Raw genomic sequence first — 24,582 nt, 5'->3', positions numbered from 1 at the left:
ATGCTTATGGATCCGTTTAGACATCATAGTGCCTACTTGAAACTTTTTCATCATGCGGCATCCAGAAAGACCGACTACACATCTGGTGTGCATCTGCAACAGCCTTCCTTCTTTGTACAGAAAGGACACTTCAGGAAAAGCGAAGGCATGGGTCTGAATGGGCTGCTACACACTGAGAAAATTATAGAAAAGTCTGCATTCAGGGCAAAGGCGAAGACTGCTGTACAAAAGTACAAGTTCTGTGGGATTTTTCAGAAAAATGGTTAAAAACATTCTTAAGTATTCCAAGATCCCACTCTTATGAGGCAGAAAAAAAGAACAGACCCTCCGAGGCTACTGTCACTGCCAAGCATGATGGAATATGGAAAGCTCCTGGGCCTGGAATCTGCTGTATTCTCAAAGTGGTACAAAAGGGGGTGGTGATGGACGGAGCACCTGAACCAATCAAAAACTCACACCCAGTCAACAGATCTGGGTTGAATCCATCACCGTTCTTTAGCCCACTCTGCCACCCCAGTTCAGACATGGCCATATGCAAATCAGTCTGACCCTGTGCCTCATGGGAACAGTCCAGCTCGCACTGCCAAGCCATGCCTTCACTGGACCAGAAACAAGCTTCCCAGGACCGGTTTCTGGCATTACAGCCGTCTTCAGCCAGGCTTGCTTGAATTCAGTGGCAAAGTGAGCAAGGGACTAACGTCTGAGCATACCCTGCCAACTTATTGCGAACAAAGCGGTACAAAAGGGGGTGGTGATGGACGGAGCATCTGAACCAATCAAACACTCACACCCAGTCAACAGATCTGGGTTTAATCCATCACCGTTCTTTAGCCCTCTCTGCCACCCCAGTTCAGACATGGCCATATGCAAATCAGTCTGACCTTGTGCTTCATGGGAACAGTCCAGCCCGAACTGCCAAGCCATGCCTTCCCTGGACCGGAAACAAGCTTCCAGGACCGGTTTCTGGCATTACAGCCGTCTTCAGCCAGGCTTGCTTGAATCCAGTGGCAAAGTAGGCAGGGGACTCACGTCTGAGCATACCCTGCCACACTTATGGCGGCCAAAGCGGTTCAAAAGGGGGTGGTGATGGAAGGAGCATCTGAACCAATCAAACACTCACACCCAGTCAAAAGATCTGGGTTTAATCCTTTAGCGTTCTTTAGCCCACTCTGCCACCCCAGCTCAGACATGGCTATATGCAAATCAGTCTGACCCTGTGCCTCATGAGAACATTCCAGCCCGAACTGCCAAGCCATGCCTTCCCTGGACCGGAAACAAGCTTCCTAGGACCGGTTTCTGGCATTACAGCCGTCTTCAGCCAGGCTTGCTTGAATCCAGTGGCAAAGTGAGCAGGGGACTCACGTCTGAGCATACCCTGCCAACTTATGGCGAACAAAGCGGTACAAAAGGGGGTGGTGATGGACGGAGCATCTGAACCCCTTTTTGTACCGCTGTATTCTCAAAGTGGCAGTGATTATTTTCAATTTTGCAAATGGTGTAGCCTGTCAGGATTAATTTTCCTCTCTTCGTCTGTAGGTTTGATTATGGTGTCTTTGGCAGCAGGATCGTTTTAGCTGCTGCATTGTTGTTTTAGTTAAAACATTATGGGCCTGATTTAGATCTTGGCGAACGGGTTATTCCATCACAACGGTGACTGATGTCCTGTCTGCTGAAATATAAATCTCATTATATCCTATGAGATTTATTTTTTGGCAGACGGGCTATCCGTCACCGTTGTGATGGAGTAACCCATCCGCCAAGATCCAAATCAGGACCAATATTTGGTTAACTGAAAGATTTACAAAAGTTGGAAATGTTAGCCTTTGAGAGGCTATTATGAGTGTGTATTGATGTGTAAACATGTAATAACCCGACACTTTTCACACTTGTTTCTTGTATGGAATATATAATGATGATAAGTGTTTCAGGTTTCCAGCGCAGAGCCAGGAATTATTCTAACCTTTATGACTAATAATGAAGAACTTTCATTTCAGAAATAATGATCCAAAAGCCTATACATAACCATAATCACAGAATTGGTAGGCAGTAACTGGCACATGAATCATAAATGCCATTTACGATTCCTTGTTAGCGAAAAATAAGGGTTCGCTAATAAGGAATCGCAATACCCTATGCATGTAGGAATCGCAAAAAAAATTGAGATTCCTATAAATTCCTTAATTGCGACTCACAAATTGCGAGTCGCAATTAAAGAATGGCTTGCGCAATTTGCGAGGACCCATTAGGTACTCGCAAATTGCGCATGCGATTTCAAGGGTGCAAGAGTGTCAAAAGGTCATCCTGTTGCACCCCTGAAATTGATATGTGCATCCATTTTGCGCACACACATGCCAAAGGGGCATGTGTGTGTGTAACCTGGAACTTTAGTGCATTTTTCAAAGTTTTCGCTAAATACCATCAGGTTCAGTTTTTCGGTATTTAGCGGAACCTTATAGTGAAATCGCTATTTTACAATTTGCAATTCCTTAAATGCAATCGCAATTTACGATTTTTGCATTTGGGAGGATGCATCCCAAATGCAAAAATACCAATCGCAAAGGGGCAGATTCTGAGAATCTACCCGTTTGTGAAGTTTTTTCCTTTGATTCATTTGCCCCTTCGTATTCAACAAGGAGATCAATATAGTTAAGACCAAACGTGCTAAAGCCCTATTTAAATGAATGTTTGGTCCAGATATCACAGGTGTTCTTTCTTAACCTAAGCCTAGCGGTATTTCTTACCCTTTCCTTTGGATGGTTAAGTGATATTTGACTTTACTTAGGAGACACCTATCAGAAGCGGGCCCCTACTCGTGCTGACCACTTTGCTATTCAGAGTCCTTGCATGCATCAGTAAACATCTTTAAAGCACTTTCTTAAAAATTTGTATTATAGTGTGCAGATATTCTGTTCGGTCCTGTTCCACGCCCATTTCTCTCAGAGCCACCTTCCGGTCCACCGCAGCTGTGTGCTGTTTCTGTGGAGGAGGTATGTGGCTACACTTCTACTTTGGACAGGGTCAGCGCACTAGTTGCTGCCTCACTCACGGTCATAAGACCAGTGCTACAATCGACGTGCGCGCCTAAGGCAAACCCGTCTGTGCTTGTCCGCGCTCGACCGGGCCCAGGGGCCAGGAAGCCTGGTCAAAAATTGGCCTACTCCAGGGAAGAATTTATGACTATTAAAAAATATACCACAGATGCCGGCCTTCCCAGACTCACTGGTAGAAAGTCTCCGTTCAAATAAGTTGGTAGTGGACACCAGAGACCCACCGAGACCCACCGAGGAGTGGTGTGCTAGGCTATAGGGCTACGGATACGGGGTTAGAGGTACCCTTAGGCCTAAAGACCGCCCTGCTGAACACCCGGTCCCTCTTAAAGCATAATTTAGAGATCTTTCCCCTACTCCAGGAAAAAGAGCTCAACCTCTTTGCATTAAGGGAGACCTGGTTAGAGGAGACCTCTGGTCCCGATGTAGTGGCCTCCCTCCCCCAGATTACGACATCTTAACGTATAACCGGCAGGGGAACAATAGAGGGGGCGGAGTTGCAGTTTCTAGCTACAGGTCACTTACCACGAGAAAATAGTTGAGGAGAGCCTGGATGGGGCAGAGGTTTTGGGAATTAAGATTGGGCTCAAATCATCCAGCCTGATAGTGGTAGTGGTATAATGCCCAAGCCCCCCCCCCACGCAAACCCCGTTAGTTAATGATCGCTTCCATTAAGTGATTAGTGATCTGTGCTCAAGATACCCACAGATCCTAGTATTAGGGGATTTTAACTATCATTGGGATCTAATACCTAGGGATTGTGTAGCTAGTAGGTTAGGAGAGGCTATGACTATGTTGGGGATGTAGCAAATTGTGGAGTCCCCCACTCATGAGAAGGGTCATACTCTAGACCTTATTTGGATCACGTCCTCAGTCAAGTTACATATAGATTGCAGACCATGTAGCTGGTCAGATCACTATCTGATTAGCCTCCAACTCCCAGTGGGTAGCCGCCCTATACACCTACAACCAGTTTGGAGGGAAGCATGGAATCGGCGCAAGATAGAGGATGCCAAGCTGAGGGAAGCACTAAACGAGACAGTAAACGCAGGATCACAGTCTGGGGATCCGGACCTGGTGTACGAAAACCTTGCTTCCGGGTTAAAGGCAGCCGTTGATATGGTGGCTCCCACGCAAAGGGAAAGGGTAACAAACAGTATGAAGGGTGCCCCCTGGTACACTTAAGAACTAAGAGGAGAAATACAGGCTCTCCCTTAATGTGAAAGGCACCGGCAGAAATCATACGACCTAGAAGCCCAGGAGAAGTATAAAGCAACATTAGCTCCCTACAAAAAAACAATCATTAGATCCAAATCCATGTACTATGAAGGGAGGATTAGGGAGGCTACAAATATTCAGAGAGAGACCTTCAACGTACTCAAGGAGTTGAGTCACACAAAAGAACAACTTCCGACCAATCTCCCAGCTTCCTTTCCTGGCCAAAGTTCTTGAGCAACATGTGCTCAGAGTCCTCTTGTCCTTCTTTGAAGAGCATCAGCTGTTACACACATGGCAAGCAGGATTCAGGGGCCACAACAGCACTGAGCTGGTAATGCTCTCAGTGCTGGATGAATTGAGGCTAGCAGCTGATAAGAAGAATCCCTCTGCACTGATCTTATTAGACCTCTCAGCCACGTTTGACACAGTGGACCATGCACAGCTGCTGACCCATGTCCGACGGCTGGGAGTCACCGGGACAGTCCTCCAGTGGATTACCTCCTTCCTGGAAAATCAGTCTCAAAAGGTCCAACTATGAGAATGTAGGTCCAGGGAGGGTGTTTTGCGTTGGGGGTCCGACAGGGCTCCACGTTGTCCCCCATGCTATTCAATATTTACCTACAGCCATTGGTAGAAGCACTGGCAAAACTAGACTGTCAGGTGTTCAAATATGCTGATGACACCCAGTTAATTGTACGAGTTGATAACGGTCCCCAAACACAGCTCAATGTCCAGAATATCCTCCTGCTCACCATGAACAGGATGACCTATAATTCACTGAAGGTAAATCCGGACACGACAGAGGTGCTGGCCCTCACTACAGAGTCCTCACCCTGGTCAAACCTCTTCTGGCCCCAAGAGCTTAGCACCACCCCAACACCAGTGCCAGCCGTGAAGAGCCTGGGCATCAAACTGGACTCCAAACTAACCTTAAACAATCAGGTGTCAGCTGTAGTGGGGAGCTGCACAGGCCTGATGTAGCAACTCCGCAAGCTCAGGACCCTGTTGTCATTTTCTACCATGCGTACCATAGTGACGGCCCTAATTCTGTCATGACTGGACTACCGTAACGCAGTATACACAGGGCTTCCTGACAAACTCCTGGGGAAACTTCAGGTGGTTTGAAATGATGTGGCATGGTTGATCTTCAAACTACCAAGAAGAGCACATGCCACCCCCCTGCTAAAACAAATACACTGGCTCGCTATCAAGCAGAGGGTCAGGTTCAAGGGTCTGTGCATTGCACATAAAGCACAGTAAGGAGCTGCGCCTAAATATATCAATGATCGCCTGAAGCTCTATGTGCCTGGAGGCTACCTCCGGTCACCAGAGGCCAGCCTGCTGCCCGCGCTTTAATAGAGCTACATTGGGGGGGCGAGCTTTCTCAGTTGTGATTCCCCAGATTTGGAACAAGCTCCCGGACAATATGTGCATGGAAACCACACTACTTCCATTTAGGAGAAAACTCAAAACTATCCTGTTTACGGAGGCATTTGGATAGATCCACCTACTGTACGCTGAGTATCCTCGGGGCTAAGGGATTCCTGGCTCATGGTCCACGCTGCAAGCGCCTACAGACCTTTGGTGATTGGCACTCTATAAATATAATCTAACATTAACATTAACACCTTAACACTGTGTCTCTGCATTTTTTTTGCTGCAATATCTCACTCTTTAAGGAACCTCAATACATTGTCTCTAATCCTACAATGCCTTGAAAATCTCTATATTAAATGTAAGCTTGTTTTAGGATTCCCAGTTTCAAGCTCACCTCAAAGTTACTGTTTTCAAACACTTTCTCTCTTTCTGTAGACTCTGACTTCCCAACATCCTCTTCACTTGCTCTAGAAGTCCCGAACGTTCTCTGGTTCCAATGCTAAGATGTCTCAAAAAACAACTAGATCTCTATCCCCAGCAAGCCTCAGAGCTGGGTTTCTAACCCTGCGAAGCCTTAACTATCACTCTTTCTGACCAGTGCATGATTGGCTCTCTTTGTCAGAGGTCTATTGTAAGAGCCTTAGGGGTCCATTAGGATGGTGGGTGGGCTTTGCCCGCCCGCCATCCTCGTGCTAAAAGGGACCGCCAGCCTTAAGGGTGGGGGTCCCGTCCCCAGCATTAGGATGCACCCGCCACAGTGGTGGGTGCATCCTGCATTCCTACCATTGTGGCGGGCGGTGCACTCAGCACCGCCCGCCACAATGGCAGGAAAGACTGCTGTGCACTTCCGTGCACAGCATGGCAGGCACCGCGCGGTGCCTGCCATGCTGTGCATGGAACTGCTGGGGGGTACCATAGGTACCCCACATGTGCACCCCCCAACCCCCTGGAGTCCCTGGGGGCCCGCAATGGGACCCCGCAGGGCTTCTCCGCATGCCTTTCCGTGGCGGCATTGCCGCCACGGAAAGGCATTCCCGAATGCCCATCATAATATGGCTGGCGGTGTCTGATAGACACCGCCACCATATTAATCTATTACCGCCGCAGTCGCAAGGCGACCGCGGTGGTAAAGCGGCGGACGGTCTTTCCGTCCACCGCTGTCCCCTCCGCCATCCTAATCTGGCAGAGGGGAAACCGAGAGTGGTTGTCGGGCGGATTGCCTCAGCCAGGGTGGCGGTGGCCACCGCCACCCTGGCCGAGGCAATCCGCCAGACATCCTAATGGACCCCTTAGTCTAGGAAATCTCAAATCACTCCGCTTCTAACCTTGTTGCTCCTCAAAATTCTCAGCCTGTAATCTACAATAACTCAAGACCTCATTACTCAATCAAGTAAACTAATTTCTTTATTCGGATTTATAAACAAATCCATAAAAGAGCAGCAATAAATGAATCATAACTTCATAATTCTAAAATATTCAATAAAAATATAAAACACACATTATTTATCTAAAAACATAGTTATTTACACATTCACTATCAGAGGATGTAGATTGGCCGAGTAACAATTTAGAACAAATAAATAAACTCATATGAGTATCTCCCTTTTATAAAATGATACATAAAATGTTCAGGGATCCCATTGATTTCAGCCTGTAACGTTTTGGTCATAGGAACGTAGGGTAAAAAATTATCAGAGATCTTAACAAATTTCCTCAAAGCTCAAATCATCCAAATAGCACTAAATTACTAATTTTATGGCATCTCTGAAGTCATTGACTATAGCTCACTCTTTCTCTCCCTTTAGCTCTTATCTATCTGTTCCATCCCCTTGAACTTTATCTGTTGTTCTCCTCCGACTGAAGTGTGTCTGGGTCTAAATCAGGCTTCTCCAACGAGCAATTTGTGAGCTACTGGGAGCATCGCCAACCTTCCATCTACAGAATATACTTACATTGATTATTCCCCTTGCAGTCCTCCTTGTTGACGGACAGGGATGTGAAGCCATTGTAAATGACCCCGTACCTTCCTGTGATCTGTGGGAATAAAAGTAGGGTGAGAAGAGAAATAGTTATAGGTAAAGCAAATATCAGGTCACTCCGCAGAGTGCTCTTTCACAATCACTCGGAAAAAGGAAACAAGGGCGACCCTACTCACGAGGAACCAGGGTAAGTATTGTATTAACCCCTTCAGGGCTGATGACGAGCTCAGCTCGTCATGAGCGTAACCTGTCGTGCGCTCATGACGAGCTGAGCTCGTCATGTAACGTGGTAATTTCAAAATTGCCGCGTACAGCGGGAAAAGCCGCCGCATTGATGCAGTTAACTGAAACAGTGGTTACAGTGGAACAATGTGACTAATAATAATACTAGAATGCGCAATCGCAGTATTTGTAAGGGTTAGGTCGATATTCAAAGGAGAAAAACCATACACTACTCATTATATGATACGAACATTAGTTGTTTATGTAAATATAAGTGCAATTTTTCAGAAAAATGTGTCCCCAGTGAACATGGAACCTAAAAAATAGTGACCTATTTGTGACATATAAATTTAGTTTCCAACATTTAGAAAAGTCGACCATCACAGGTAATGCATAGTACAGACAACTTCCTTATATGATAATAGGCGCTGATGGATGGTTCGCTTCGTTTTTGTCACTGGCTGATTTTTAGAGAATTTAGGCCCAGATGCATCAAGCTAGAATCCGCTCGCAAAGGGGCAGATTCTCAGAATCTGCCCCTTTGCGACCGGTATTTTTGCATTTGGGATGCATCATCCCAAATGCAAAAATCGCAAATTAAGAATTCGCTAAATTACGATAACTTGCATTTAAGGAATCTCAAATTGAGATTCCTTAAATGCAATGAATCAAAGTTAAAAAATTTGCGATTTCGCTAATAGGAGTGGCAAATTACCATGAAGTCGAACTTCATGGTAATTTGCAAAAACTTTGAAAAATGCACTTTTGTGCATTTTTCAAAGTTTCATGTTGCGCACACACATGTGCACAGATCAATTTCACGGGTGCAACAGGGTGTCCTTTGGACACCCCTGCACCCTTGAAATTGCATTCTCAATTTGCGATTCGCTAATTGTGATTCGCAAATTGAGAATGTCTTCCCATTCATTCCTATGGGCCTCTAGGCCCATAGGAATGAATGGGGAGGTATTCCTTAATTGCGACTCGCAATTTGCGAGTCGCAATTAAGGAATTTGAAGAATTCGCTATTTTTTTAGCGAGTTCTTCTTGCATAGCATTTTGAATGAAATCCGATTTATAGCGCGCTACTAAGCCCAATGGGCGTCAAGGCTATTCCTTATTAGCGATTCCTTATTTTTCGCTAATAAGGAATCGCAAAATGGATGCTTGATACATCTGTGGGTTAAACACGTAATGGCATGATGGTAATTATTGTAAAATTAACAATTTTCCAATAACTTTTTCAATCTAACCTCAGTTGGATACTGGGGCGCTTTGCATAGCAGCAGAGAAAGTACACACAGGCATAGGCTCGGTAGATTCAAATGCTAGAATTATTTCCCTGTGGTCAGGCTGGGAGTCCCTGGAAGCATTAGAAATAACAGTAAACACTATCACCCTGGCTGTTGGGGCGAAGGAGTGCTGCAGGAGGCTATGGGCAGTAGCAATAGATGGACATGGGGAGTCTAGCATCCAGATAGTACACCACTTGGGCCCCACACAGACTTCAACATTACTTCAAGAAAAATGTACAGCTATGTAGGGTGCACGCACATAGGCTCATAGTCATCAATAAGACTTGAAGGGAAGGAGCACAGCGATGCAGGGTGGAAGCACCAAGGTCTCATGCAGTCATTAATGTGACTCAAGAAAAAGATGCCCTGCACTGAGTAAAGGTTTATGGAAAACAATGATGCAGACGCATGGACATCATACCACCACCCTCACCGCAAGGAGGAAAAGCACTCTACAAATGTGGAACGAGGGCACACTAGCCTCACCCAATCATGAGCATTGTACGTGAAGGTGAGCAATTTGTAGTAAATTGAAGCTCTTGCGTAACTTAGAAATTTAAGTTGTAACCAGAAGTCTAGAATTGCTATTGTTTCAATAGTTTAAAGTTGGTTTGTGTAGAAAGAATAAATAAAGTTTTCTTAACTATAACTTAACCGTTGGCTTTTTCATTGAATTTAAATACATTTAATTTTTTAATAGAAATGTGTTTCAAATCGTACTTCCAAGTGTCATTTAATTATAAGTACAATGTTGTAGAATATAGTGAAGGACAGTATTGCATTGTCTAGTGTTACAGAGTCTAGTGTTGTGGATAGCAGTGGCTCCTCAAAAGGAGCGCCAGGGCCACGCCCCTCCCCCCATTGCCTGCCTTGTATTTTTTGTTGTTGTTTTAATTCAGGCAGTGTGTCATGCACTATTGGGCTGTCAGTCTGACCCTTGCTCTGCACGAGGGTCAGGCAGATTCATGATTCTTTTTATAGAAACATGGGCTAGTGCGCATGACCGCATGTGCACCTGTCGTCATTTTTTCCCCGATTGTCTATTATCATCACCCTCAAGCCCTTGCATCCAGCGACGCTGTATAGCCACATCCGCACATGAAATGCAGGGCCCCAGGGAAGTGGAGATGCAGTCTAGTCTTCCCCCGGGGTCATTCGCGCAGGGAGGGCCAGGCTGGGGTTGGGGGGTGTAGTTTGGGGGGTGGGTATAAGAATGCAGGAGAGGAAGGTGACTTCCTCTTCCTGCATTCTGGCATCGTCGGGTGGGGAATAGTTATTTGAGGGATATTTGTGTAAGAGTTGGAGCTAGGGAATTTAGTCAGTTAGGCCGGTGTTTTCTTTTGAGGGTTTGCGTCGCGTGCCACTGTCCGGTGGTGTGGAATATAAGGTGGCGGTCTGTGTGCGGCGTTGGTGGCGGCGGGAGTCATGTCCAGCGTATCCGCAGAACAGGTAAGGGAGGCCCTGAGGGTGCTGGGGCAGGCCGGGCGGGAGGACCTCCTCCGGCCCGGTGTGCTCGGGGAGGCGTGGGTCGGGCTCGCCCGCACTCCGCGGGCGGCCTCGACGGGGGTTTCAGCGGCGGTGGCGGCCTGTCTTGATGAGCCGCCGCCACCAGTGAGGAGCGCGCTGGGTAGAGGGAGGGGCACAAGGCAACGAGCTCCTGCACGCGGAGGCCGGCGGAAGAGCCTGCCTCTGCACCTAGTAAAGGTGGAGAGTGAAGAGTCAGGGTTCAGGGAGGGGGAGGTGGGGCCTGGTGCTCCTGCGCTCCTGGGACAGGAATGGGGGCTGTCAGGGGGGGGAGGAGGAGAGGCGGGGGCACAATGGTGCAGCAGGAGACTGTGGGCCCAATGAGGCAGCTGTTGTGGGCCAAGACGCCCCGGGGCAAGGCCAACGTACAGGGTTCCCTAGGGAGCTAGAGCAGGGGGAAGCCAGTGATAGGGGGGAAGTGGCGTGCGAGGAGGCTACTGGGCAGATGGAGGCAGGGCCAATGGCCCTTTCTAGGGGATCCCGCCCCGGCACACCCGCCCAGATGGGGATTGTGGGGCGGGGCCAGAGGTTAGATGTGCTGGTGGGAGGCCCAGAGGGAGCCACACAGGCCAGGGTTGGGGTGCCATGGAGTCACATTAAGGGGGTGGGGCCCTGCGGGCATTGCCCCCCATTGCTCCCCAGATGGGATACCATGCAGATAGCAGACAGGATTAGGGAGCAGTGCCTACTGGTGCAAGAGTCGGAGTCGTGTCTAGCAGAGCTGGAGGCAGTCAGGTCGGGGGCTGTCTGGGAAGAGGAGGCGGAGGGACCCCCCACACCTACCTCTGAGGAGGAAATGTGTGCGGGACAGGAGGAAAGAGATAGAGTGGCTAGGGCCAGGTGTGAAAGGGCAGGGGTTCTGGGAGTCCAGCATAGCGTGTTAGGGACGGCCAGGATGGCGACGAGGCCCGACAATGCCAGAGCCCGCCCAGGTTGGAGCGACCTGGGGGGCGGTGGGGAATCCCAGCTGGCGGAGGTCAGCAGAGGGGTGGGAGTTGCGGCAGGGCGCAAGACAGCCCCAAGACGCCGCCTTGAAGTAGCAGGGGGGTCTGCGGCGGCCTTCCCTCCAGCGTGGGACTGCTCTACGGTGACATGCATGGAACGTGAGAGTGGGTGTGGGATGTCTGCACAAAAAGGTGTGAAGAGAGCGGTGCGGGAAGTGATGTGGCAGCCTGTGGCGGATGAACCGGTGTTGGAGTTGGACTATGGTTCTGAGAGTGAGGACTTAGAGGACGGGGAGGTGAGATATGACGTTGACAAGACGGGGGGTGCAGAGCAACAGTGGTCTTGGTGTTTTGCAGGCCCCACAAAGGAAGAAGGGAAAGCAGATACCAGCAAAGCCACCAGCTCGAGAGGACGGTCGGGAGCGACACAGACACCTTTTTCAGGTGAGGGGGCGTGGTGGTCGGCTTGGGAGGAGGGCCCGAATGGGGGCAGGAAGAAGGCGTGTAGGTCGATAGGTGTTGGGGATGGGTCTGTCCGGGATGTGGGGGGGTCTGCAGTGGGAGCGTCAGTGGGGGTGACGCCCAAGACGGGGGGAGGAAAGGTGGTGGTGGCGGCTGGTGTCCAGACTGACAAGCCCGACGGGACGGATGACAAGACCAATGGGAAGGAGGACAAGGAGAGTAAAGGGGAGGACAAGCAGCATAAGAAACTACCGCATATGGGGCTAGCTATGCCGCTGGGTTCCCACTTGTCGGACAAGATTAAGAGCAGGATTTGGAAACATGAGTATGTAGACGCGTTCAAGCTTCTGCATAGGGAGATGCAGGCCAAGGAAGGATCGTAGGAAGAGGAGTGTGAACTAACTAGATGGCCCAGGGTGCCAGTTAACATGGAGAACTGGATGTCGCTTTTCTAATTTATGCCAGTATATACTGCGAAAAGCATTTGGACAGAGCGATCCCCCTTTTGAAATACATGGATATTATTAGGAAGGCACAGTTACAGTTCGGGGGGTTTGCCTGTTTAAGTTATGATGAGGAGTTTCGGGCACAGGTTAGTTTGAACCCGGACAAGCGATGGGGAGAAATTGATCAAGACCTGTGGATGCAGTGGATGGCTTCGACACACTCGTCGGCGTCCACGCACACGGCCAGTGGTTTGCCGGGCCCTTATCAGTCTTTTCAGCCACGGCCCGCCCAGTCTGGGGTGTGAGGGGCTACTGCACCCGGGAATACTGCCAGTCAATCAACCAAGCCAGGCACCAGCACTACAGGTGCACGCTGGAGCTACAACAAGGGATACTGTTTGCGGTACCCTTGTAAGTTCAAACATGAGTGCTCCAAATGTTCATCACCACCCCCTTTTCTGAATCATTTTGTCCACCATAAGCGTGGAAGGGTATACTCAGATGTGAGTCCCTTGCTCATTGCACCATCAGGATTCAAGCAAGCCGGGCCGACGACGCCTGAAATGACAGAAACCGGTCCCCGGAAGCTTGTTTCCTTCCCAGTATAAGAATTGGCTTGGTAGTTTGGTTTGCCCTGTTCCCATCATGCACTGGGACAGGAACAGACTAATTTGCATATAGCCAAGTTCTGAGCTGGGATGGTGCAGTGAGCTAAAAAACGGTGATGGATCAAGCCCTGATCTTTGGACTGGGTAAGAGTGGTCTGCTTAATTCAGGCACTCTGTTCATCACCACCCCCTTTTCTGAATCATTTTGTCCACCATAAGCGTGGAAGGGTATACTCAGATGTGAGTCCCTTGCTCATTGCACCATCAGGATTCAAGCAAGCCGGGCCGACGACGCCTGAAATGGCAGAAACCGGTCCCCGGAAGCTTGTTTCCTTCCCAGTATAAGAATTGGCTTGGTAGTTTGGTTTGCCCTGTTCCCATCATGCACTGGGACAGGAACAAACTAATTTGCATATAGCCAAGTTCTGAGCTGGGATGGTGCAGTGAGCTAAAAAACGGTGATGGATCAAGCCCTGATCTTTGGACTGGGTAAGAGTGGTCTGCTTAATTCAGGCACTCTGTTCATCACCACCCCCTTTTCTGAATCATTTTGTCCACCATAAGCGTGGAAGGGTATACTCAGATGTGAGTCCCTTGCTCATTGCACCATCAGGTTTCAAGCAAGCCGGGCCGACGACGCCTGAAATGGCAGAAACCGGTCCCCGGAAGCTTGTTTCCTTCCCAGTATAAGAATTGGCTTGGTAGTTTGGTTTGCCCTGTTCCCATCATGCACTGGGACAGGAACAGACTAATTTGCATATAGCCAAGTTCTGAGCTGGGATGGTGCAGTGAGCTAAAAAACGGTGATGGATCAAGCCCTGATCTTTGGACTGGGTAAGAGTGGTCTGCTTAATTCAGGCACTCTGTTCATCACCACCCCCTTTTCTGAATCAAATGTGGAGGCCGAGATGCGGTTACTCAATGTTTCACCTTGGACACCCCTTCGGAGCAGTGGCGAAACGCAAATGCGAAAAGTTGGGGGCAGCCTACTCTGGTTAAGGTCGAGGCGATGGCCCCGTGGCTCTCGTGTTACCCCGATAGGGAGGCGGCTTTGAAGTTGCATTGGGGTTTCTCAGAGGGTTTTTGTGTGGGCTACCAGGGACCTAGGGTGCGGAGATGGGCGGACAATCTTAAATCAGCCAAAGAAGTACCTGGGGTGGTGGCAGCCAAATTGCAGAAGGAGGTGTTGGAAGGCAGGGTAGCGGGACCGTTTGTGGATTGGCCCCTTGAACATTGAACATTTGATCATCTCCCCACTGGGAGTCGTGCCAATGAAAGAGGAGGGGAAGTTTCGGATGATCCACCACCTCTCCTGGCTGGAGGGACAATCTGTGAACCACTTCATTGCAGAGGCGGACTCACAAGTGCTTTATGCTTCGGTGGATGATGCGATCTGCCTGGTACGGGTGTGCGGACTGGGGGCGGAATTGGCAAAGTGTGATATCAAATCTGCTTTCCGTCTCCTGCCTCTACACCCTGCGGATTTCACTCTGTTTGGGATACAGTTTGCGGGGTCATCTTCATGCACAAGGTCTTGCCCATGGGATGCGCTTTTTGAAGTGTTTAGCACGTTTTTACAATGGGCTTTTACGAAGATTAGTGGACACCGTGACGTAACTCATTATCTGGACGACTTCCTCTTCCTGGGGAAGGATCACTCCGGTGACTGTGGCAGGGCCCTGTCCCAGTTTCAAGAGATGGCACAGAGGTTCGGAGTAACCCTGGTGCCGGAAAAGACAGGTGGGCCCAGCTGCTGCTTGACTTTCTTGGGAACTGAGCTGGACTCCATTCATTGGATGGCTCGCCTCCTGCAGGCAATGGTTGAAGAGGTACGGGCATGTTTGCTGTGAGCGATTGGGGAGAAGAGGATTGCGTTGAGGGTGGTGCAGCAACTGTTGGGTTTCTTGAACTTCGCTTGTAGGGTAGTAAGGGCTGGATGGACTTTCTGCAGGCAGCTCGGCATGGTCATGTCGGGGGCAGTTTTACCACATCACAGGGTCCAGATTTCCATGGGAGTGCGGGCTGACTTAAGGACATGGCTGACGTTCCGCACTGACTTTAATGGGGTGTCACTCGACTTTGTGGATGACAAGATGATCTGGCAAATCCAAATTTACTCTGATGCAGCAGGGGAAGCTGGTTTTGGCATCTTTTGGGATGGCAGATGGTGTGCTGAGGAGTGACCAGCCCATTGGATGAGGCAAGGGCGGAGCATTGCTTTTCTGGAGTTCGTTCCTTTGTTGGTGGCATTGGAAGTGTGGGTAGAGGAGTTTCACAATAGATCAGTGCTTTTCCATGTAGACAACATGACGGTGGTCGAGTTGGTCAACCGGCAGCGGGTGCGGAACTTGAGAGTGCTGAGGCTGTTGAGGGGTTTAATGCTGAGGTGTGTTTGCTTGAATGTGGTGTTTCGGGTTAAGCATGTCCCTGGAGCAAATAATGACATTGCGGATGCTCTGTCTCGTTTGCAGTGACTGGCGCCTGGAGCGGATTGGAGCAAGACCGGATTGCTGGCCGGCGTCTGGGCTTTTGGGGAGTGAGGGTGCTAGGCCTGGTGGAGAAATCAGTGGCGGAATCGACGAAGCGGACCTACAGGCTGGCATGGGCTGAGTTCGGCTCCTTTATGGGTTGGCAGCGAGATGTGACATGGGGAGATCGAACTGTGATAGAACAAGGGGTGTTACGTTTTGTTTTACATTGCATAGACAAAGGGTTGTCGGCCGCGACCATTGCGGGGAAACTGGCGGGTCTGTCATTCTACGGGACTTTGTTTTTCGCTTTTGACCCTACCAATGATGTGGTGATAGGTAGGATGTTGCGGGGTTGGGGTAGGGAGCAGAGAGGGGAGGGGAGATTGAGGGAAGCTGCTACTTGGGTCAGTCTAAGATGGATCAGTTGGGGAGGGGAAAATGGGTTTGGTTGTGTGAGGCTGGCTGGGGGGAAGTGTGTCCGGTGGCGGAATGGAGGGCGTTTTTGGTTTCCTCGGTGGGTGAAATTTCTTGTCATGCGTCTGGTGGCGGTACTTGGGAGGGGTGGGGGAGTCACTTGCGGGCAAACCCACCTCTCGTGGGGGCATGAGGCTAATAACCGGAGGATAAGAGTGAGCGGAAGAAAGGGTGGAAGAAAGGAATGGGGCCATGGAGTGGAATGGAAGGTGAGTTTGGAGTGTATGAAGGTTGAGGGTTGTTGGGGGGATTTGTTGGGGGATTAATGTTATTTGGTAATTGTAGTGTTTGTGCAGCCTGGCCCTAATAAATTGCCTTTTACGCCTTAAACCACGTTGTGGCCTAATTATTGCGCGATGCAGGGCCCCGGGGGAAGTGGAGACGCAGTCTAGTCTTCCCCTGGGGTCATTCGCGCAGGGAGGGCCAGGCTGGGGTTGGGGGGTGTGGTTTGAGGGTTGGGTATAAGAATGCAGGAGATGAAGGCAACTTCCTCTTCCTGCATTCTGGCAACGTCAGGTGGGGAATAGTAATTTGAGGCCTCCCACCCACCCTACAGTTTTTAGGGTTATGGGGTAGGGTTGGCAGAGCGTGCCATTTTAGGACGGGCTGCAGGGTTGGCGGTACTTGGGAGGGGTGGGGAGTCACTAGCGGGCGCACCCACCTCTCGTGGGGGGGGAGGAGTGAAGGATGAGGGGGGACTGGAGGCATGAGGCTAAAGACCAGATGATAAGAGTGAGCGGAAAAAAGGGTGGAAGAAAGGAATGGGGCCATGGAGTGGAATGGAAGGTGAGTTTGGAGTGAATGAAGGTTGAGTGTTGTTGGGGGGGGATTTGTTGGGGGATTATTGTTATTTGGTTATTGTAGTGTTTGTGCAGCCGGGTCCTAATAAATGGCCTTTTACGTCTTAAACAACAGTGTGGCCTAATTATTGCGTGATACTGCACCCTCGCTGATTAAACACAGCCTGGGTGCGTTAGGCTTCAGCCCTGTGCTTCCCGAAGCTGTGTGGCAATCAACAAAAGGGTGACTTTCCCACCTTGTCACTGAGTGGTGTGATATCAGCAGCTGTCGCTACTGACTACGAGCCCAGAGCTTGGAGATCTCCCTGCCAAGATGCCACGCTATAAAGGAAAGTATTCATAGGATCGCTGTAGGAGTACTAGGCGTGAGTAAAACATTTACATTAGATGCATCAGCTGTAAGACATTTTAGCCCCTGAGCCCCTTCAGTGTTCTGTGTTATCTGCAAGTTTCATCATGCAGCCAAGTGTGGTGAAAGTAGAGAACGCCAATATCTGCCCACTGCATGGAGTGCAGGTAGGCACGCTATACCAGCACTGCCAGGGAATGAAGGAAAATGTGTTGCAAGTGCAAGGAGACAACTGGCGCTCGGCATGCAAAAGTGGCTATGCTGTAAGCACTAGGGGGCAGATTTACAAGCCCTTGCGCTGCCAGTACATCACTTTTTGTGTTGTACTGGCAGCGCATTTCCCTGTCCCATATTTACAAGGACAGGAAAAGACACCCTGCAAGACTTTCATTGTCCTTGTAAATATGGCCCCTTTACACGCAGTCCTTTTCATGGGTATTGCTGTGGGTGTTCCCACGCAACACCCATGGAACCAGACACCTTTCCAGATATACAAGGAATCGTAAATCTAGAAATGCGTCAGTATGCTCCGCCACCCTAAGTGTGGCGTAGCAAGATGCAACAAGGACATTTTTTTTAATTTCTCCTCGGTTGTTTTCTCTTTCAATGTGTGGTGCATTCTACAGCACTCATTGAATGAGGAAAATGCCTGTAGTGATTGTTTTCATGCAGGATGGTGCCTATTCCTGCATAAAAACAATCTCCCCCCGACGCAGGCATCCTTGCACCATAATCTCCATAATTGGGGTCCCCCCCTTTTCGTGCTAAGAAAACTTCTAACTTGTAAATATTTTAAAAAATGTCTCGTATCCAGATCATATTTAGCCTGTAGTTCTGAGAATTGTAATAGACCTTGTGGACCAAACATATTGCCAATCATAATTATTCCCTTCCTCCCCCATTCATCAAAAACTGGATGCTTAAATATCTCGACTGGGAAAGTAGGGTTGTTATTCATTCTTGTATAAAAATTATATTTCCCTAGTCCTGATTTCTTAGCAAACGCTTTCCATATCATATATGCAGCTTGCAGTGTCTTGAATCTAGTCCTTTTAAAATAACTAGGTTCTGTAAACTTCAAGAAAATGTTTTGTGCTTGTGCCCCCATGACCAGCCCGTGTATAGCTAGCGTCCCTAATTTATCTTGTCCTTCCACCTCTGCTCCTCCTAGCAGACCAGCCATATACTGGAAGGCAGCTGCCCAATAATAAAATTTAAGATCTGGGACAGACCATCCTCCCCTTTCTCGAGGAAGTGTCATATAGCGCAAGGCTCTCCTAGTTTTCCCCTTTGCCCATAGGAACCTATTAATTATATGTTCACAGCTCTTGAACCATTTAGCGTCAAATAATAATGGAATACTTCTAAATATATATATAAATTTGGGAAAAATCAACATTTTTATAATATTAGTACGACCCACCATTGTCAAATGCAGATTGTCAAGCCTATCCAGATCTTTCTTTACTTTAGCTATAATTGGTGAGATGTTTTTTTCTACTAGTATATCCAAATTGGCAGTGATAACCACACCCAGATACACTCCCGAAGAAACTACCCGGTTATCGAAACATTCTACTTGGGAGTTTTTGATTATCTGTGTCTTAGCGACATTTAATGCGTATCCTGAGATTTTCCCGAATCTTTCAGCCTCCACCTCTACCTCCCTTATCGCCTCCGTGGGATCCGATGTAATTACTGCCACATCATCAGCATATGCAAGTATCTTACATTGGCCCATACATGTATATAATGGAGTGATTCTTTCATTCAGATCTATTTTACGAATCAGGGGGTCCATGTACATCGCAAACAAAAGCGGTGAGCAAAGGCAGCCCTGCCTAGTTCCTCGCCTAACCTTAAAGGTGTGTGTCAATCCTGAGTTGACCCTTATAGATGCTTCTGGAGCAGTATATAATGTTTGGATTGCTTTTATATATCCTGCTCTAAACCCAGTTTTTCTTAAAACCTGCCAGAGATAGTCCCAGGAGACCCGATCGAAAGCTTTCCCAGCATCCAGTAACATAACAGCCATCGGGTCCCCTGCAACCTCTAATGCATCAAACAAAGTAATTACTTTACGCACATGATGGGTAGTACCCCTACCCGGTATAAAGCCATGTTGTTTATCAGAAACTAAATTTCCTATTACTTTGGCAAATCTTATGGCCAAGACTTTTGAGTAAATTTTCGTATCCGCGTTCATTAGAGTAATTGGCCTATACGACCCTGGTTCAGTAGCGGGTTTCCCCTTTTTGAGTATTATGACAATTTTGGCCCCCCCCCCAGCTACCAGGTATGGATACACCCATCTGCGCTGTTTTCATAACTAAAGTCATTTCTGCAGCCAGCACGTCCCAAAAAGCCTTATAAAATTCCATTGGTAATTGATCTGGACCAGCGGCTTTTCCTGAAGGAAGATACGTAATAGCTTTTTTTAATTCTTCCAAATCTACTGGGTCTTCCAACATTTCTGCCTCCTCTTCCGTCAAGCTATCAAGCATAATTTCATTTAAATAATCATTTATTTCCCCTAAATCACTAGTCTGTCTATCATCATAAAGTGTCTCGTAAAAGTTCCTAAATACTTCTCGTATTTCTTCAGAATCTGTACGCAGTGTGCCTATATTGTCTCTGATTTCCCTTACTACTCCTAGAGCCATTTTTTGCCTAGTACGAATAGCCAATGTACGCCCAATTCGTTCACTAAATTCATAGCATTTTTCCCTTTTAACAGTAAAAATTCTAGCTGCCCTAGCTGCTATATCTTCTTCTGCCTTCATTTTTGTTCTTAAAAGTTTATTTAGTACATTTTCCAATTCAGCCCCAGCTAACACACATTGGTGTAATTCTTCCTCGACTTCCAAAATTGCGTTGAACATTTCCCTACCTCTAATTTGCTCCTGCTTACGCTTAAAACTGCTATAGCTTACTGTCTCACCACGTACCCCCGCCTTAAAAGCATCCCAAACCATCCCTACTGTCGAGCTGCCTCCATTAATCTAAAAAAATTCTTTGATCCATTTTCTCATATGAGAGCTATATTTGTCATCTTGTAATAGTGCCCTTTCGAAAGTCCATGTCCTTTCTTTCCTTCTCTCAGTGGATAGTGTTAGAGTTAACATAAGCGGATTATGATCGCTGAATATACGTGGTAATCTATCAATAGAGGCTCTAGATAATAATGCAGCAGAAATGTAGAAATAGTCCAACCTTACACATATTCGGTGTGGGTGTGAGTAATAAGTAAATCCTTTCTCATTTGACCTGATTTTCCCCCACACATCTGTAAGCCCATTATTCATTACCAAGCTGAGCAATGCCCGATATACCCTTTTTTTCCTACCCTTATATTTCCCAAATGAACCAGCCCCAAGTCCGTCTGACCCATTGATGTTGAAATCTCCAGCGATGATCGCATTAGGGGCCCACGCTGCTAGCTCTGTATCTAAAAATTCAAACATTTCCGGATCATCTTCCGGAGATCCATATATGACACCTATAGTGGTCCATACACCCTCCAAATAACATTCAACTAGAGCCCATCTCCCCCACTGGTCCCCCATTTTTTTCCTAGTAATCACATTATTACTCTTTGCTAATATAGCAACCCCTCTATTTTTAGCGCCTTGCTTTGAACATATTAATACATGAAATCCTAGCTGTTCCAAAAGATATTCTTGTGAGGCCATTATATGCGTTTCCTGTAATAAAAAAAAATCTGCATTCATTTGTTTTAATATAACAGAAATCCTTTGTCTTTTTTGCCGGTCATTGAGGCCACAAACATTCCATGTTACTAACTTGACAACCATACTTGTTTTGTAATAATTTTCTCAACTACATTATCTGAATTGCTATTTATCCATATACTTATGTCTGCTCTATTTAGTCTCCTCGTTATTTCGTCCGTTCCATCCTGGTATTCTTTTTTTAATAAGTGCTCTGTACCCCCTCCCTCCCTCCCCCTCCCCTGACCCCCCGCCCACGTTTGCCCTCCCCCCATACTGGCAAATAGGTCAGTCCTGACCTATATCTGACAGCCAGGGTCCCTGGGTAGTCCCCTCTCCCCCTCTCTCTCCCTTATATCATTCCCTCAACCTTATAGTTTTAAGTACATACATGGCTCTCGTCTGAGACCTTGTTTCTCCTTCACCCTTTGCTACCTGTTGTTTCCTAAGAAACCTACTCATGTTACAAAATTTTTTTATTTAATGACTGCCTTACTGCAACTACTTGACTGCTTTCTCCTTTGTTTCCTTTGAGAAAGTCAAGGTATTCCTGAGCCATAATCTCTGAGTAGAAGATTCTAAAATAGGTGTGCAAACTAAAGCGCCGGGACACTCTCTGAGTAGCCGTGCGCTATACAAAACCAAGTATAACATAACATAACATAACATAACATAACATAAACTGGCCGTTGCGACCAATCTTCAACCTTGATGGAAACATTAAATAGGCTTCACAGCCTACATTTTGAAAAGGAGTAATTAATTGGCGCATACGCCACCTTCTTTCTACCGTAGCGTGGCAAAAGTCAGGGCGGGCAAAAAAAGTTATTCCCTTATAGGTGCGCTTCGCTTGTGGTTTTGCTTTACTCATAATCTCTTCTCTTAATAGATAATTCCCCCAAAAATCAAAATTGCACGTGGGCTATTGGGTACATTTCCTTTCCTCTGTGTCAGTGGGAACCTATGTGCACGTTGAATTTCATTTGCCCAGTCCCACTTGTCCAATTCTGGAAATGCTCCCTTAAGCAGTTCAATCGCAAATGCCTGTATGTCCTGCCCTTCTTTCCCTTCCTCCACCCCAAGAAGTCTTATATTGTTGCGCCTCTGTCTATTCTCGAAATCTTCGAGTTTCCACATCATATCTATAGTAGTCTTCTCATGCTCCGATCTGGTTTCTTGAAGTTTTCCCACTGCTTCTTCTACTTTGCTTGTTCTCTCCTCTACTTCAGTGACTCGCCCAGCCACTTCAGCATATAGTTTGTTTACTTTTCTTAATGCTCCTTGTATCTTTTTATTAGCCTGTTTTGCCCTACAGCTCTCAGTTCTAGCTTCGCTCTGTATCTGTTTCAAAGTAGTAAACAAGAGATCGAAATTAGAGTTGGAAATAGAGCCTGGACCAGAGCTTGCATTAGGAATTTCCCCCGTTGCCCTTGTTTCTAATTGCAACAGATCTCCAGTACTTTCATGATATATCTGGGAAGTAGCTGAATAATCCCAATCTAGCTTTTTGGCGACTTCCGACTGCTTGGGGTTCAGAGTGATCCTAGCTCTACTATGTCTACTTTTCAGCTTTGTAGCCCGGTGATTTGTTCCTTTCTTCTGAACCGTGTCCAATTCCAACTCTTCTTCAAAATCTGATTCCTGACCCTCTCTTGAGGATGAGTTGAGGTCGGTTTCAATATCCGTGTCCGTGTCCGCATCTGTTTCAAGCCCTCCGCTTGAAGTTATCTCTGACTCCTTCCCCTCCTCGTCCCCCTGCTCACTGTCCTCCTCCTCCTCCTCACCGTCATTCCCAGTGAAGAAACATTCGTCACTAGGCGAACAAATAGGTAGCGTAGAAGGTAATGTAGGAACAATTTTCTGTGGGGCGGGGGTGGGGGGGGCTTGTACGAGTCTGGGGCGCACATCACACTCATTGCTCCCAATAATATCAATCTGCCCCTCTGAGTTGAGTGCTCTAGAGACAGTGCATTCGACTTGCTCTATTAGTGAATCGGTGGGGATCAGAGTCTTGTTGCCCCATTTACCACCACTAACATTGGTACTGGCTTGAGATTGAATTTGAGGTGTCTTATCGCCAATCTGAGCACCATCTATGTCTGCATCCACCTTCACATCTTCCACACTAGCAGTCTTGCGTGTTATCAAGGGGACCATGCCCCCCTCAGCAGCCTCTTGTGTCTTATTGCCGCCTGTCTTAGTCATATCATTAGTACCCACTATCTCAACTCCCTCAGAGACACTCTGAAATGCATCCCCAAGTTGCTTTTGTGCACAGGAAGCTGTGACACCAATCTCTCTTACTTTACTGGGCTCCCCATCAGCCGGTCTCTCTCCCTCTGCGCCGGCTTTGACAGCGCTGCATCCATCAATCTCCTCTGTTCCGGTCTGGATCGCGTGCTCCGTGAGCGATTCTGCTGCTGTCGGAATCCTCGCTCCGTCGCCGCTTTCTACAATAAGCACAGTGAAAGTGGCCGGCTATGTAACTTCATTCAACAGAGGCTGCGGCTGAGAAGCTAACTCCTGAGACAGTTCCGAAGGAAGCGAGTGTCTCCTCATCAACCCGGCAGCCTCATCTCCCCTTAATGCGGCAGTTTTCAAAGAAAAGGACTCGAGCACGGTAGGCTGACGGAAAGTTGTTTCTTTTACACCGCCTGCTCGCTCCATCTGATCCTTTTTTGTAGAGCCTGCTTTCTTTTTTGAGATGTCTTTTTCCTTTGAGGTTTTTTTAACAGAGTCCTCTTCTATTCCCTTTTGCACTCCCTTGCGGGCTATGCCTCGGTGCCGAGTTTTCCCTCTTAAGTTAGATGCAGGGACATCCCCGCTACTGGAGTCATCTTCTGGAAGAGCCGTTTTCTCCCGTGGTTCCTCCGAGCCCTTAGTTAATTTCTGGTTTTTTGGTGGTGCCATTCTCTCCCACACACTACTCCAGGTCAAAGATCCACGTTTAAGAATTCTCCGGATAGTAGATAATCCGCGTAGGAAATGCGACGGCCTAAGGAAAAATACGCCCAGCATGCCAGGATACCTAGCTCTCCATGTCGAGCCGTTTGTTCCTACTTTTCCATCCTACTCCTCTTATTCAGCCAAACTGCAGATTTCTCGACTTGCAGGGTCTCAGCAGTGCAAATGAGGGTAATTTTTCAAGAACGTATCATTTCATTAGGAGAGGAGGATTTAGGTGACTGCTCCCTACGACCTAACGGCGGCCATCTTGCCACATGAAATTGGATTTCAGAACTTTTCGTGGCATAGGAAATGCAAAACACATAAAGAAAAGGGTTTGAGTCAATATCTATTTTTTTCTGAAAGTGACGCAAATATATTTCTGCACAGCAACATACTTAATTATTTAATTGATTGCAGTTTATTAAAAAGCAAGACTTAAGTGCCAGTGCTAGTTGCTGAGAAACAGATAAACCGTAATAGTGGCAGGACCTGATCCATGAGCACTTTTTGTAGCTAAAAATATCTGCTTCAGTGCTCAGGGCTAAGGAAGGGCACCTTTGAGCAAAAAGGCTGATGATACCTGCTGAAAACCTCTCTGCTGTGCCTCCATACCCTGCCTTTTTATCCTCACTTTCCAAGTACCCAGAAAAAATAAAATGGCTTGCTAATAGCAGAGGGTGGCAAAG

The 24,582-nt window shown here is 47.6% G+C and overlaps 1 protein-coding gene across 1 annotated transcript in view; it reads right to left on the bottom strand.

Moving 5' to 3' along the window:
• LOC144768928 (alpha-2-macroglobulin-like protein 1) overlaps positions 1 to 24,582 on the bottom strand; it is a 451,046-nt gene that overhangs the window by 280,553 nt on the left and 145,911 nt on the right. Inside the window, exon 13 of the mRNA XM_078652935.1 lies at positions 7,595 to 7,676. Within this exon, the coding sequence (XP_078509061.1) occupies positions 7,595 to 7,676 (82 nt within the window). The remainder of the gene's footprint in view (positions 1 to 7,594; positions 7,677 to 24,582) is intronic.

This window comes from Lissotriton helveticus, chromosome 7 (assembly GCF_964261635.1).
Source record: "Lissotriton helveticus chromosome 7, aLisHel1.1, whole genome shotgun sequence".
Classification (NCBI taxonomy): domain Eukaryota; kingdom Metazoa; phylum Chordata; class Amphibia; order Caudata; family Salamandridae; genus Lissotriton; species Lissotriton helveticus.
This window is presented reverse-complemented; position numbering and strand designations above follow the sequence as displayed.